At 40.4% G+C, this 17,077-nt stretch overlaps 1 protein-coding gene across 3 annotated transcripts in view; it reads left to right on the top strand.

Moving 5' to 3' along the window:
* Positions 1-9,897, top strand: part of fbln2 (fibulin 2) — a 33,619-nt gene extending 23,722 nt beyond the window's left edge. For 2 of the 3 annotated variants that reach the window (XM_088408744.1, XM_088408741.1), the window contains 8 exons: positions 1,017-1,154; positions 3,595-3,729; positions 4,923-5,051; positions 7,258-7,383; positions 7,730-7,846; positions 7,943-8,071; positions 8,241-8,364; positions 8,934-9,897. In XM_088408744.1, coding sequence (XP_088264870.1) covers positions 1,017-1,154; positions 3,595-3,729; positions 4,923-5,051; positions 7,258-7,383; positions 7,730-7,846; positions 7,943-8,071; positions 8,241-8,364; positions 8,934-9,291 — 1,256 coding nt within the window. In that variant the 3' untranslated portion in view covers positions 9,292-9,897. The remainder of the gene's footprint in view (positions 1-1,016; positions 1,155-3,594; positions 3,730-4,922; positions 5,052-7,257; positions 7,384-7,729; positions 7,847-7,942; positions 8,072-8,240; positions 8,365-8,933) is intronic. The other variant, XM_088408742.1, reaches the window with a different exon arrangement.
* The last annotated feature ends 7,180 nt before the right edge of the window (positions 9,898-17,077 follow it).

Below are 17,077 nucleotides of genomic sequence, written 5' to 3'. Positions count from 1 at the left end.
GTCAGAGTTCTTTATACCCCTTCTCAATCAGCATCAGATTCTTTTCTGATATTTAAATCAGATATTGTGTAGAATTCTTCCAACTCTATATCCACAGGGCGGCCGCCGCTAGCTGCTTCAGTCTCAGCGCTGCAATTACGGCAGTGAACTCCATCTGGCTTTTCTTGAAACTGCTCGACACCTGTATGCATTATTCACTCTTGCACATATGCACCATGATTTGTAATTCTTTGAGATAGGGAGTTCCCTCGAGTGTTGTGTCTTCATCTGGCAACAGATGCCGTTTGATTGACGTGGGGTAAATCCCTTGAAAAACAGGTGTTAGGAAAAGATTTGATGAACACTGCTGGTCTCTGCCAGAATATGCAGATATGGATTCAAAACATCTTTAGAAGGCACGTAATTTCTATAGTTAAAATGAGGGATGCCAATTATGGATGATAAGCACAAGATCCCAAGTATTTGTGTTACACACTGCAATCCCCTCGCAGCTAGAAGAATTTACCAGGCGTGAAGAACCTGCTTTACGTGACTTACACTTCACCATTAACTTATAGTGTCATCTAGTGGTGACATTTGACGTTACATGGACTATGTTTCAGCACTGTACACATTTACAGCCATTGGTTCTATTTCCCCTTGTTTAATAATTCAAGGCAGAAAAGGAAACGATCCCCGCACACCACCAAATAAATAGGTGAGAAAAACCACGCCCTCTATTTTTATATAATGATCGCTTAAGGTTAATTGTGCCCATTGCCAACTAAGCATGTTGTTATGCCTGTCACTGCCTATGGCTGGCATAGGTATAAACAAAGATATGTTATTTGCAGTAAACAATCGTTTTCAGACAAATGAAGTGAAGTTGGATAATTTCCCGCAGTGCACTTGATTTTTTCTCCCAGCAGCCCAACGACAGAGTGGTTGGGATTCAGTGGATTATATTAACTTGACTGAAATTGATTATACTTTTACCAGTGGATGACACATGTGCTTGGTTTTCCTCTTTTTCGCAGATATCAATGAGTGTACGGATGGGAGTCATGACTGCATGCCCCAGTATGAGTGTGTGAATACAGAAGGCTCATTCAAGTGCAACCTTAAACCTCTTTGCCCTGTTGGTTTTGAAAAGGATGCACAAGGCAACTGTATAGGTAGGAGCAATCTTTCTTCTTGACCATCTGCTTGTGTCTTGTAGACATTTACTTTTAATTTTGTTGACTCGGACGAACAGTGTGATAGGCTGCATATTGGTATTCAATTCATTTGTCACTGCCAATCCCCAAAAATGACAAAGACCTGACATAAGGCTTCTAGAAGTGCCCCACTGTCACTAGGAATCACTGTGCTTTAACATTCCTAGTGGAGAAAGGAACTTTATAATTATATTTTGTTGTTGATGTACATTAAATATTTTTGCAGTGTGGTACGTTAGGACTGGGTAATCAATTAAATTAATTTGATTAATTTTTCGTTTCAAAATTCTAAATTGAGTGTAATTGTGAACGTAATGTTTTGCATAAGGGGAAAATTGTTCTAGTGTATAGTAGATGATGAGTATGATTATAGGACAAACTGACTGGAAAACAGATGCTCCACACAAGACGTGATAATGAACATTTTCTTTTTTTAAGGATTTGTTGTAATTCAACCACATAAAAAAGACCAAAAACCTTCAAACATACTATTTGGTAATGACGGCATTTATGTTTTAGCATGTACCAAGATTCTCCTAGTATTTTTTAGTTTACCAGCATACATGTAAATTATCTCGTCTACTTAAACTGATGTGTGTCAGAGAAATCTCTAAGAGAAGACTAGGACAAGCCTAGCTGCTAAGCAGCAAAAAGAGTAACTCAGACCAGCCAAGATTGACTTTTCTATACCATGGAATAGGGAAAAAGCTTGGGTGAATGAACTTGTGCGTTCCCCAACGCTAATTCAATGCCCAAGCGCCCCTGCCTGGTTTTTATTCATTCAGCAAAGCATTGCACATTACAAGACATAACAAAAAAAGCCAGTCGGGCGCCACCAACAGCTGGGCCAAGGTCCCGGCTCACACTTTCCTGCGTCAACAGCTCTATCTAAGGACTGGGGCGAGATGAACGAGAACTTCACACGTGGATAGCAATGCACAGTATTCTAGAGAAGAAATAAGCACATAATGATAACAACCTAATATATGATTTCCCTCACAATGTACTAATAACCAAGGTAACTAGGAAGAGGAATGCAACATGTAATATTTAGAGGGGTGCACACGCGTGCTGCTGCAGTGTCTCAGAGAGACCCTAGTTTGCAAGCCTACGTCAAGCGAGCGAGAGAGCGTGTGAATATGAATACGCCGTTGGTTGTAGTGCACAATAACATGGAAACTACAAAACTCCACTTTTCACTCTTTTTCCAAATGCAACACAAATGCACTCTTACCAGTCGAGTAGAATGCAGGATGGGGATACAGGCACATGATACTGTAATTAACTCCCCAACTGATTGTCTGCTCCATTGTTGGGAGTCCTGAGTGCTGCACGGAGTGGAGCGCCCCCCTCCCCTTCCTCCTCCTTCTTTAATTTACGATTGACACACAAATCCTTTTCCTCCTATTTTTGTTTTTATTTGTGATTCACATACAAACCAGTGCATGGTGTTTTGTACAACAATATTCTAACACATGCATATGCTCGATAGTTTTCCATTTATTTTTTCCCGGATTGCTTTGACCCAGATTGAGTCACTGATGGTGTTCAACCACCCGGTTTCCGTGTAGGTTCAGTTCCCACGAGAGTGGCTCCGAATCCAGCAAGCTAAAATTTCTACATAAAAGATTTCAATGTACTAAAAATTAAAGTAAAATAAAGTATGGTGAAAGGGGCTCAGGAAATGATCAAATTTAAATCCAATGATGATGTTTTTGGTCCAGTTTGGAATACGACAATGACAACGTGGAAGGTTTGTGACTCAAAAGATGATGAGTAGCTATGCTACGCCCACAGTTGACCTCACTCCCTTTCTTGAACCTTGAAGGCTAAAACTTGTGACGTGCGCATGCCATGTACTGTGGTAAATGTTGCTTATCTAAAAAATATGGCATACAGAAAAACCTCAATGTTGAATGACAGTTTATATGAAAAGTTTTGGGATCGAAACCAACATTAGTCCAGTCATGCGCAGCCTTTGCCAGCAGGTGACTCCTATGCGACCAGTGATGACTGCGCAGTGTGTCACCCAGGTGAATGAGTTGCAGGCTTCGAGGACACGGGGGTTAGATGCCACACAGGCAGGAGATCAGAGAGGCTGCTGTTAGGAGGCGCAGGGGGGGGATAAAAGGCAATCCTGTGTCCTACCTGAGTACAAACCGATGCTGTGGAATTAGCCCCCAGGGGCAGGAACCGCGGCAAGTTGAGGCAGCCGACGCCACTGTAAAAGAAGGTGAAGATATGCTGCGAAAGATGGAGAAAATCCTGCACGCTGCTCATTTCTCCAACCGGTGTGATGCGTTTGCTTTGATAGCTGATTGTGGTTCGAGTGATGTTCCGCTTCCTCGGTGGCCCCGTCTGCTGCTAACCTCTATCGCTTTGTGTCTTTCTGCACTAGACATTGATGAGTGTAACACCGGGCCTTGTAGTTCAGGATTTAACTGCATCAACACAGTGGGCTCCTATGTGTGCCAGAGGAAGATGATCTGTAGCCGTGGCTATCACGCCAGTCCTGATGGAACCAGTTGTATTGGTAAGATTTAACACTGAGGCACCATTTTAATAGCTCACATCCAGACGGGTTAACGTGATTAAGAAAAATAGACCGTTTTCGGCACGGGACTACAATTTAATTGCAAACTGAAACCGTCAAGAGAAAAAGAGACAAGCCAAGCGCTGTGTGAAAGGAGTTAGTATTTCAGGAAAATTTGCACACGAGACACTTAAATTTGCATAGAGTACAAATATACCTGACGTGCCAAGACGCGTCTGCCAATCTCTTTATAGGCGAGGTTGTGTACAGTACACACATGAACAGGCAGTTAATATCTGCCACAGTGTTCTGATTAATATTGCATTAGTGGAATTGAAATGAAACAATCAAGTTTAACCGTTCTTCAGGGTGCAGCAAAGTTGCCAATTACAGAGGACTGAAACTGAATTTACAATTGCCCGGGGCTCAAAAACAATCAATCATGACTCAGCTTTCAAACGTCACATGACCAAAAAGGTGAAAGAAGACATGTCAGTACCTGAGCAACCGTGATGTCATTTTTTTGGACAGCAAGTGGAAAAAGTGGTCACCGTCTGAGATCAAAGAAAACGAGTGATTGTTACTACTTAATTAAACACGATATTAATCAAAATGCTGTGTTCGGACTCGTGAATACAGTATATGACCTTTTTAAGCGTTTTTATGGTTAGGCCCAACACTAACTAACTAATAGCCTCTTCTATTTCAACAAAACATTTTGGGTTTCGTATCATTGTTCTACACATCTGTGCTTTTTATTTATTTATTTTTTTTAGGTAAACAATGCAAATCTAAGGTACAGTACTATGTCTCCGTTAGAATGTTAGAATGTGAAATAGTGAGACGAGAAGCGCCAAACGGCTTGCTCACAGACACATTTTGACAAATAGGCCAATAATAAAAGATTTACAATACAAGAGATTTCACACTTGATTGGTGGTAGTGATTTGAAAACACAACAAAAAGCCATAACATGTACAGTTTAAAAAATGATTCAGGTTGTGAAGTAATGAAGGAGGTAATGCTGGTAATAAAAAGGCTGTGTTTTTTTTTCGACCAAGTATGTGTTCAATTATTGCACTGAAATCTCAAGCCATCATTTGCACACAAATATATGCATGCAGACTCTCAGCTGCTGTAATAGCTTTTTAATAGAGGTCGCTCTCTTGAACGTCCCTTGTTGTTTCTTGTAGATGTGGATGAGTGTCAGAGCGGTGCCCATCGATGCGGAGAGGGCCAGCTGTGCCACAATCTTGCTGGGTCCTATCGCTGTGAATGTCAGGCTGGTTATCAGTATGACTCCTTCAGACGCATGTGTGTTGGTATGTGGGTCACTCGCACTACTAGTTTTAAACTTCCTTTATGCCGTTCCAAAATCCGTTTTCTCTACGACCAGACAAACGTGAAGAGAAAGAGCGAGCATGTGCGTCGGCGACAGACTGCCACACAAAGACTTTAAGCGCCCATATCATGACATTTTGATTTTTATGCAAATTTTTTTTATTTTAAATTTCCACAGTTAAATATATGCATTACATTTGGCATATTTATTTAATTTATTTGGCTTAATTTATTTAATTTGTCATATTTAGTTTCTATGAAACATGAGGTTTTTTTTTTCATTTTTGTTCGGACATTTCAAACGTGTCGTTGACTGAAGCCGCGCTCCTCGCCCTGTGGCTGCCGCGCCCCCTTCATGAAGCCGACTTGCCACGAAACAGCCATCCATCCATCATCTTGATCGTGCTCACGAGGGTCGCGAGGCGCTGAAGCGTATCACAGCGGAGTTACTGAAATAGCCAAAATCAGGCTTTTTACTGAAATGAACTGGAAATCCAAAAAAGCAAAATACATGTCAAGAGCACACACACACAGTAACACCCGTTCCGCTTATCGGTCCCCTCCAGGAAGCACTACTCATAACAACAGTTTCGCCTGTTTGAGAAATACTGGTATGTACTACAAATGTTGATTGTCCATCTGTGTGCTCCCAAACACACATTTCTGCCAGTTGAACATATTCTACAGTCAAACTTTGCAACTAATAAATGAAATGTTGTCGTTTACTCGTCGGCTTAGTGCAAAATCTCTTCTCCCCGACCCCGGAATAAAAATGAAAGTGAAAAATGTGAACGTCTCTTCGAATAAGATGGGCATGTAAAAGTGGTACAAGGCCTTCCTCCTAACTATGACATTACAGAGAGACTCTAAAATGGAAGTCTCTTATTATCTGCTCTAGAGGGCTATGCTGAGAGTGCAGAATAAGCAGGGAATTCTTAGAATGCACCAGTAAAGGAAAATAACACTTTGGAGGTGTTCAGGGTGAAAATTGAACATTGTAACATGGTTAAAAGATTCAAAGAAGTTGGATTTCCAAGATACAGGAAGAAAAATACGGCATAAAATGCCCTTGATTATCTCTTATTGTATCTTGATTAGCTCTCTGATCGATTATTAATGAAATAATAGAGTAATCGGCCCCCCAGTCACCCTCTAAGAGAATCCTGTCATTTATTTGATTTTTTTTTCCTTCCAAGGAGGATGTAATTGAGGCCGCCTTTGCAATACTGCATGCATCTTCAAGAAAAGTCTGTGTAGAAAACAGTGGTGCAAACATGGTTCCAGTGGAGCTTCTGGGTAGATATTTTAGTCGACCTACTGTATTTCTTAGTCGAGTGAGCCGACTTGTTGATGTTTTGGCCCAGCCCTACTTTCAATACCTTAAGTAATGTCTAACCTATTTAGCCCTTGCCAGAAGTAAAAAGTAAATGCTATGTCTATCAATAATATGACAACATTTTTTTTTTTTTATCTGCAAGTGGCTTGCAACCAGTCCAGAGTCCAGAGTGTCGCCTGCCTATAGCCTGTAGACAGCTGGGATAGGCATCAGCAAGCCTATGGCCCTACTGAGGATAAGCGACTATAGAAAATGGATGGATGAAAACCCATTTTTCCAGCATGTTTGACATGTGCATGAGGCATTAGATGCAAAAATATTATTACAATATCAGTCTAAATACATTTTGGTGAAATTATTACATATTATTGGGTTTTATTATATTTTTGATTGAGTGCAGTATTTGTTACCCTTTCAGGTGTTGCTACTTTTTTACATAAATGTCAAAGTCTAGCTCTCGAGGGTAGCTTTCCTGCACGTTTTTGACGCTTCCCTCCCAAACACACCCGGTTCAAATGATTAGGATAATTTTCAAGCTCCTGCAGAGCGTGCTGATGAGCTAATCATTTGAATCAGGTGTTCTGGGTAGAGGAACCTGGAAAGCAAGATGGACTCCGGCCCTCAAGGATTGGCGTTTGACACGCGCACTATAGTGTGTGAAAACAGCACTGTTTTTTTTCCGCTGTGGTGTTCAATCTGCTGTATCCTTCCAGGAAATCTGTTTTTGCTGCCAAAGTGTCTCGAGCGGGAAGCTTCCGTTCCCCGCTTACTGTGCCACATGCATTGCCACACAAATACTGCATGTGGAAGTAAAAGGCAATACACGCTAACCGAGGTCTTCTTCTTCGCAGATGTAAACGAGTGCTGGCAGTACCCGGGCCGTCTCTGTGCTCAGACCTGCGAGAACACTCCGGGCTCCTACCAGTGCTCGTGCACCACCGGCTTCCGCTTATCCAGCGATGGAAATAACTGTGAAGGTGTGTGTATTAATAGCTGCTTAAATAGGCGTGCGTGCACCCATTTGTGCATGTTGGTGCATGTCAGCGTCATTTATTCTTGATCCGTGTGAGTTTAAGGTGTGTATGCTTGTCTGTGTGTGTCTCTGGACTGGACTGTTCATATTCCAACGCTTAGTCCGGTGAAGGGTGCATTATTGACATGGTGTTAGAGTTGACTGCATCAGGTTATGCCTTTCGGCATGTGTCAATAAGAGCATAATTGGCCTAATAGTCCTTATTAGTCCTTTATATTCGGAGAGAAACACTGAAAAGGCTTTGATCAGACGGATTTTGACAGTAATGAGGTCGAACCTTTCATCTCCAGATGTGAACGAGTGTTTGTCAAGCCCGTGCAGCCAGGAGTGCGCCAACATCTATGGCTCCTACCAGTGCTACTGCAGACAAGGCTACTACCTGCGAGAAGACGGGCACACTTGTGAAGGTGTGCCAAACTCATCTTCATAAATCAAATATTCGTGTGATGCGAGTGTAAGCTCATCGTCATTTCAACACGGTTCATCTGCGCCCTGCTTGCCAGATATCGATGAGTGTTCCCAAAGCATCGGCCACCTGTGCACTTACAAGTGTGTGAACGTTCCTGGCAGTTATCAGTGCACGTGTCCGGAATCTGGATACACAATGTCGCCAAATGGACGATCATGCAGAGGTGAAGACATACGAAAGAGAGTATGCGCACAGTAACATTTATGCTTGGATAAGTCAGGAGATATTTGTTGGACTTGATAGGCTTATCTTTACATCCGCCTTCATGCCACGTTTCCTCTTCGATAAAATACATAAACGATACACCGTTTGTTTGTATGTTTGTACACCAGATATTGACGAGTGTGCCACGGGGGCCCATAATTGCTCTCTAGCCGAAACTTGCTACAACATCCAGGGCGGCTTCCGCTGCCTTTCTCTCAGTTGCCCGCCAAACTACCGCAAAGTGTCCGACACGTGAGTATTCCGAAAATGAGGCTACAACACAAGCCTTGATTCGATTCGCGACATGATGCAGCCATCAATTCACTGAACACGCGGCCGGTTTAAATGGGATCTTCAACAAGTTTTTAATGAGAAATAAAGGGCGAAATATGAGCAGACAAGCGATTACGTTTTGGCCACTTGCACGAACTATACGGCGTAAAGCAAGTTGTCCTGTATCATCTTTTCTGCCTCAGCTAATCGTGTTCATTTTGACGCTGAGGGGTGCTAATAGAAGAATATTAACATGCTGTACTGATTATTGTGATTGCATTTTGCAGTGCTATCGAACTGCACTGAAAACTTTCATTTCCTTGGCACTGTCAATAAAAATTGAGCGTAGTTATCTTTGGAATGCTCGTTTGAATATTTTTTTACACCCTTTTGTTATTTACATATTTATCATTTTAAAAGTGGCCATCATTCATTTTGCAAGCGCGTTCACTGCAAGGACGTTAAACTAACATTTCTGACTGGCAGCTTTACACTTGCAACTTGAGTTTTGTGGCTAAATTATTGGTGGCCTGCGGTATTATTCGTAGGCGCTGCGAGCGGATCAGCTGTCCCAACTACTTGGAGTGTCAAAAGTCTCCCCTGAGAATCACCTATTACTACCTGAGTTTCCAGTCCAACATCGTCATCCCTGCTCAGATCTTCCGCATCGGACCATCGCCCGCCTACTCCGGAGACAACGTCATTGTCAGCATCACGGAGGGAAACGAGGAGAATTACTTCAGCACCCGCAAGCTCAACGCCTACACGGGCGCCGTGTACTTACACAGACAGGTTGAGGGCCCCGGGGATTTCTTGATTAATGTGGAGATGAAGCTTTGGAGACAGGGGACCTTCACCACCTTCCACGCCAAAATTTATGTCTTCATCACAGCCAACTCACTGTAACAGTCGGACAATCTCTGCAGGCCAACCTGGACCCTAAGATACGTTGCTGTAATCGCAGAAACAAGACACTATCTGTGAATAGTGCTCTTTGGCCCTCCTCCAAAAGGATGTTACATCACTGAACACGACAATACGGAAAGCGGTTGTATTAGCAAATACCAAGTCATGTTTACTACGATTCCATCAAAAAGCCTTGTCCGCAAGACTGTACAACACCCACTCACGCTAAAATAGCATCTTTGGACTTCAGTATGTGCATAATGTTGCCTGTATTGAAAGTATTTCCATCGAACACGCAGCTTTGCTCACGCATCTTCTGCACGTGCTGTCATTTTATTTGATAAATATAAGGTGGTATTTCTACACCTCAATGAACACCGAGGACTATTCTATCATTCCGCACTGCTGCCTATAAGTTGTTTTGAAGTATTTTTCCAAACTCCTTGTATTGATTTTTTTCAATATCCTTGGCTTGTAACATATATTCCTTTGTATGTATAAGAATGGATGTATTATAATTTTATACTAAATACATAGTAAGCTGCCAAGTATGAACACCAATGTAGATGGGTGAGTTCGGATGAATAAATCTATTAAGGTCCTGTATTTGTGGAGAGCAGGTCGTCTACCAGCCTACACTCACCAAATCCCCGAGTCTGTTGAACCCCCGAGACCTTGTGTAATCATCGGAAAGGGTGTGCGTGGCTCCGTGACAGCAGTATTGATGCATGCTACACATCCAAACAGAGCCGCTTGCCACTTTTCTGCTATCTCGGATGAATTATTACGACAAAGGTCATTCGCACAAAGACACAGATTTGTGTCATTTTGGCACTAATTTCAGTTTGGGGAAGCGCAACAGCTGCTGGCTTGCACAGCTAGCAAAGAGGCAATCAATGCAACTCTTGACTTTGACAAGTTCCCCCTGGCATAACTCACGCTAATAGCTACATGTGCACTTCTGAGTGTGGCTTTCAGTGACTGAGATTCTATTGCTGGTATGTAGAATGTGTATCACTTGTGATGACTGACATCTCTTTCCCCTAATTAGCTTTATCCGCCCTCCAAGATTAGGTGGAGCTGTGTTCCAAGGGCAGTGAATCATACATCCCTGACAGGAAGATACATACATCCATTAGGGCTTGAGGACATGAACAGGAAGTGTGGGAATGACCCACAGAGACTGAGAGGTACTCTTGACCCGCTGAGAGTGTCAGAATACCTGAAACACATCAATAATTAGATTGCATGTGCACACCAACCGGTTTTGACTGCTGATTTTCGATTCATGTTAAAAAACACACACACACACACACACACATATACAAGTACATATATACAGTGATCCCTCCTACTTCGCGGTCTCAGTACTTCGCGGTTTTTTCCAGGAAAAATGAAAAATATTTCAAAATAAAAAAATCTTTTAAAAAATGTGCAAAAATGTACAAAAATTGAAAAAAGCCAAAAAGTACATTATACAGTACTGTATTCATCAAATAACGAAGTAATATTAGTTAATAACTATGTTAAGAATTCTTCAAGCGTTAGAGTTCGTGACGTTATTATCTTATTTTGAAATGTGTGCTTTTAATTTGTCGGGTCGCGTTGGATTTCCGTTTCCTGTTTTACGTTCTCTGTGCGTCATTCGGCTCGTTACGGTGAAGTAGTGAATGACAACGTAAGATTGTGGCGAGGCGAAGAAACTACACGTTGCTGTGCTAGTGAAGATCTTAACTCTTCGCATGCCATCGCAAAACTCATACAACAAAGTCCAAAACAGCAAAGACAAAGCCAACAGGTTCAAAGCATCAAACGATCATAGCAACATGCCTACTGGGTGAGAGACATGGTCCTAGTGTACGCCACGAGATCATATTTATAGTTTATTATCATTTATGTTGATAACGCACGATACTACCTATGTTTAGTAAGCGATGAGTGTTTATTCTGTTTATGTGTTCGTTTGTGTAGAGGTTGTATTTTATAGTTAGTAGTTGTTAGTGTTGCTAACCCGCTAATGTCGGGTAAAAATACAGTAAATTTATAGATTAAGTGTTTATATGTTAGTTGACTGACTTTGAGATTGTTGTTGATTTATTATTCAACAGATACTACATGATACACCATGCATGAGACAAAATAAATGTAAAGTTCAACGTGATGGCTTGCGTACTCTTTCACCGGAGTCTTGGTGCAGATAACCAGTCCTGAGAACAAATTCTCAACAAACTAAGTAATATTAGTCATTTAATGAATATACAATAATGTTAGTAAGGATAATGTAATGTTATATAATAGGAGAAAGGGAATAAAATATGCAAAAAATACAAAAAAAAAGGATTGTTTATGGTTACTGCGGCTATATTGGGGTGTACATAGAAATCAAGGAACTGATACCCTACTTCGTGGGTTTCAGACTTCGCGGCGGGTTGACAGCCCCCATTAAGTGGATGGGATCACTGTATACATACGGTATATATATATATATATATATATATATATATATATATATATATATATATATATATATATATATATATATATATATATATATATATATATATATATATATATATATATATATATGTGTGTGTGTGTGTGTTATAATTTAATAACATACTGTTGGTCGTTATTTGCAGGTAAGTTTTGTGTTTTGACATCGATATATTGACCAACTCAAACCTTTCCAACTTCATTTTCCTTCATATTATATTATATTATATTATATTATATTATATTATATTATATTATATTATATTATATTATATTATATTATATTATATTATATTTCTATATTAACTGTTTTTGAGGTACTGTCGAAAGGCTTAAAAGGTGGATTTAATTAAGAGAAAAAAAAAAGCCTTTATGGCTGGTGGATTGAATAGCATTTGGGTGGGGGACTAAAGTGGTGTGAAGATGGAGTGTGGTGATGAGAGTGAGGAGTAGGCGGCGTCACAGGCACACTTGTCTTTGATAGCTCAGGTGGTCATTACCTGAGGGGGAAGAGTTTGTTAATGGGCATTCTGAGCTTTAGACAAGCACAGGCTGGAGCTTCATCTGCCACAAGCAGCGGAAAGTATGCTTCATATATTGGGCAGGCACCCAATATCAACAATTTATGCTTCTAACATCAGGTCAGGTGCCCATCAGGTCAGCCAAGATCTTTACACAATTATCATATTTTTGGGATCATAAATTGCATTGGATTATAAAATGCAATCTAAATGAAGCCTGTATTTATAAATGTCTATATATTTGGCACACCCTATGATTAGGTTCACCTGATTATAAAATGCATTGTTGATTTTTGAGAAAATTAAGGAATTCTACGTGTGCCTTATAGTCTGAAAATTATGCTAACTGCTGGGAAAAAGTCATCACTATCTCTTTGTTGAAATAATTTTCTTCACACCAGTTATTCTGAAAGAGTAAAAAGACAACAACTACAACTACTATTACTACTACAAGTAATATTAATAATAGACTCTGCGAAAATATTCTTAAAATGGTCCACACGCTTTGTTCTAATGCCATTTTTTTTTTTTTGTGTGTTATAAAAAGAAAAATGACCCCAATATAAATGACTTAAGAATTGAAGCTCACCATTCTTGTGACATATAATCTGTACAAATCAACTGGGAGAAAAAAAAGGGGTTGTAAAAATAAAGAAATGAGTTATTGGGGTTGCAAAAGTGTGTACATCCTCTTATACCTGGTGAATTGTTTGTGTTCGGATTCACATTCACACTAATGTTAAAAGTCTCTCAATACACATTTTTCACCCTAAGTAAAGTGTAAGTAATTTTACATCTTTAACCGTTAACGTTTATGGACAGATTGGATGACAAAGCTCTTATCTTATGTTATAACAGTGCTTCTCAAATAGTGGGTGCGGATGACCCCAGGGAAAAGGCTTTGTTTTTGTCATGTGAAGTGGGTTAGGGTTAGGGGTTAGGGTTAGGGTTAAGTGTTAACCTTGAAATTTCACTTAAAAAAGTAATTTTTATCTTGTTTTTAGTTTTTTTTTTGTTTGTCTGTTTTAGTTTCTATCACTCTGATGTTGTTTTTTCTGTCGAACATTGTTTAAAGTTGATTTATATCGCTATTTTCTTTCGTTAATGTTAGAAAGGATACATGTTTAGGTATACTTTTACTATTTTTAGGGATAGTAAACTTATTTATAGTCAGCGCAATGACTGGGGGGATGCTAAAGTTTTCTCTTTCCTGGGGGGCTTGGCAAAATATATTCGAGAAGCACTGCTTTATAGTCTCAAAGAGAAATGAGCCTGATTGTTGTAAATAAAAAAAAGAAAGCAAAGAAAATGAGATTGTCAGTGAGGAATTTGCCTGAGGAAAATGTAAAAAAAACCAAAAAGGTATGCAAGTTTGCCTGTCACTTATCACATTTATTTATCACATTTCACCACCCTATTGCAACATTGGACCATTGGCTTTTTGCAAATGAAATTAATCATGCTGTGTGTGCTGGGAGGTCAGGGAGAATGTGAATTTAAAAATAAAAGACATTTTGCTTCTGGTGTGACCTGCAAGATAGGCAGGTGGACGGGATCCAGGTCAAAGCTTGAGATTTATCCACAAGGGCAGACTGGGAGGAAAGGGAGGCGCATCCCTGCAGCAGTGCATTGACCTGTGGGGAAGCACCTCCTCAAGGCTCCATGGGTGGGAAGATTTACTGATGTCCTAATCACAGGTCCACACCTTGCGCCCGTGTTCTATGACCAATGGGAGCGGAGCCACAATTCGTGCGCCGTCCCGCTCGCGTCCATTTCGACAGCATGTAATGTCAGACATATTTGGCATTCTCAAAATGAGGATCCCCGTTTCATCTCCTTGGAAGGACATCAAGTGATGTGAATTCAATCTTCTTTGGATACATGTGATTGTCTGAACACTCTTCAGACATGTTTTTTTTTTTTTTTCCAATAATAGACACAGTTCCACAGAGTGCAACCCTTTGTTCAAACATGGATTTGCCATAAAAGTGATTGATGTCACTTTAAAGATCTAGTCAAAATGATCATTTAACATCTTTTCCTTTGCTGGTGCTTTCACACAAAATTGCTGGTGGTTTCTCAATTTAAGCTGTGAAATTTCACAATATTCAACAAATGAATTTGCAAGATGCAACAGGTACAGCTTTGCTTTCATGACTGTCTGCATACCATTGTGACCGCAGCCTAAGTATTGCTCTCTTTATCTTTGCGCCCTGCGGCACCAGTTTAGAACGCGCTCTGTTCTTTTTCCAAAAAAAGAGAAAAAAACTCCCTTCTATGGAAACAAAACTTTTTGGAAATATGTACATTAGTTTGTTGTGTTCATCTCCAAAGCTGAAGCTCTGAATGAGCTATTTTTTCACACACTAAAAAGGATGTTTGGGCATGACACAATACTCTGTATTCAGGAGTGAGTAATACGTGCACACTCGTTTGTTGGTTGGCTTTTGTTGAATCAGCTTGATGAGATGACTGTGTGTATATCTGACATAAGTGGTAAGCGGGTTCACTCTGACTGACATCTGCTCAATATTATCCCCAAAACAAGAGCAGCAATCAGCGTAAATCATGTCACTTTTATACGCTTCAAGAGATATTTTTTTAACGACATTTTGATTTGCTGTGATTCTCTCTAATCGTCGAAATGACTGATGCACACTCAGAAGACTCTCAGGCAACACACCCTATCTGTTCCGTCTCAAAAGTGGCAGGAAATATCACTAGCTCTTCACAGCACCTTACTCGTAGCCCTGGGACGCGTACAAGTGACCGTTTACACTCAGAGCACAGCAAAAATATTTCCTTATCCGTTCTTCAAAACAACTTCACCTGACATACTTATTTTCCTGGCTGACACAACGTGAACTGTCAAAGCACCGGGGGAATTCTCATCATGTTGAAACAATGTCATCGCAAAGGCTTTGATAGGGAATGCGTGGTGAGTCCTGTCAGATTTGCGGTCAGGTGATACTGTACTCACCAACTAAATAGTTTCAGAAGCATTTTGTTTCAGTCCAAATTTCCCAGGTGTAAAAGATCTGATAAAATGTAGGGTCTTTCCAGAGAAGTGTTGACACTATTTTGACACATATATATATATATATATATATATATATATATATATATATATATATATATATATATATATATATATATATATATATATATATATATATATAGTTCAGCTGGTAGACGATGCGGTGCAAGATTTTCTGCACATGTCCTCAGATAATAGGTGTGTTTGATACAGGGCTGAAAATTTTCAGTCATTTATTTGACGAGTATAAAAAGACCATGTGAATGTAGCGCAACTTATTGCTAAGAAACAAGTTAGTCACAAAGCAATAGCCAATCGCCCTCTTGCTCGGTGGCGAGACAAAATGCAGGAACAATGCAAGCTCTGAGCAGTAGTTTTCTCCTCTATTCTGAGGAGATTACTTTAATGAAGGGACACGGATTGGCTATCGGGGCTGCACATCATTCTTGTGAAGGTGTGAAAAAGATTGTTTATGTTCTCACTTTACAGTGACAGTGAACTAACGGGGATCCACGGAGACATGGACCCACAGCAAAACTTTGTAGATGACAAGATCTTATGGCAAGAATGGAGGCCATATTGCTGGGTGGAGTTCCTGTACTGGCCGACTTTTTGTTTATATATATAGGTTCTCTATAGTGTGTGTAATGAGGGATGTTAACTGTGGCCAGCAACTGACCTAGACACTATTCGTATGAACCCACTTTCAAGGTCTGCTTTGAACAAGGTGCACACATTACGTTATGGAAACAGGAGGAATACCTAATAAATTCCTCAGATAAACGTTGAAGAAAATGACATCCTATGAATGCCATCATTGTTTCTATTCCTTTGGTGTTTCACATCATAAAGCTCGGGGAATGCAGCCTCGTCACCGTTTGAGCTTTGACTTAAAATCCATTCGGGCTCTTTGTTGTGCAGCCATTCACATCTCACACACATACACACTTGATTATCGGTCATCTACTGTGGCACTCTGCGTCACAATCAACATACAACAGATCTGTGCAAAAGCTACACTTCCTTTCACTGAATCTACTAGTTGTGGTTTCTCTTTTATATTCTACCATGCACACTGACAGCGCTATCAGTTTCAATCAATGTACACATGTGCTATCAGATTCCTTCGCGGCTGCATTTCACACCCTTGCTGGAAAATATTGTCATGACTGTGAAACACAACGGGGAAAACAAGAGCAGGATTTGTTGAGCCTTCTGAGAAAAAAAGGAAAAAGAAAAAAGCTGCAACTGGGCTCAAAGAAGCAATTCAGCCGCGTTAGTGGAAAGAGCCCGCAGTGGGTTGAAGGCTTTTGGTCTCCTTTGAATCCGAACAGAACTTTTAGATCAGACCTGCAGCTATTCTGTGACTGCTAGTTTGATCAAACAGATGCCAATATGAAAAGAAGTGCTGTATCCTCTCAGCACCTGGGGGCAGCGTGAAATGAATACAGTCTGCCTGGTTCCCCTCTCACATGCACCTCTTAGGCTTGGAGACATTTTTTCATAATTGCGTATAATTCTATGTTAGGTGTCCCCACTCTGTTACTCTGAAGCCAGAGAGCCCTTCTACCTTTGTCATTCTCATTTAGGGTTGGTGTCATTGATCTAAGTCAAAGAACACACATTATCCCAAAAAATGATAACAGCGCTTTGAAAAGTGTAATACATAAATATATCTTGGTTAGAAGTCTAGTATTCGGTGAATATGATCACTTAAAACTGCACACGTGTGTTC

Source organism: Hippichthys cyanospilos, chromosome 2 (genome assembly GCF_059441005.1).
Source record: "Hippichthys cyanospilos isolate Australia breed blue-spotted pipefish chromosome 2, RoL_Hcya_1.0, whole genome shotgun sequence".
In the NCBI taxonomy this organism is placed as follows: domain Eukaryota; kingdom Metazoa; phylum Chordata; class Actinopteri; order Syngnathiformes; family Syngnathidae; genus Hippichthys; species Hippichthys cyanospilos.
Note: the sequence above shows the minus strand (reverse complement) of the source record. Positions and strands in the feature narration are given on the sequence as shown.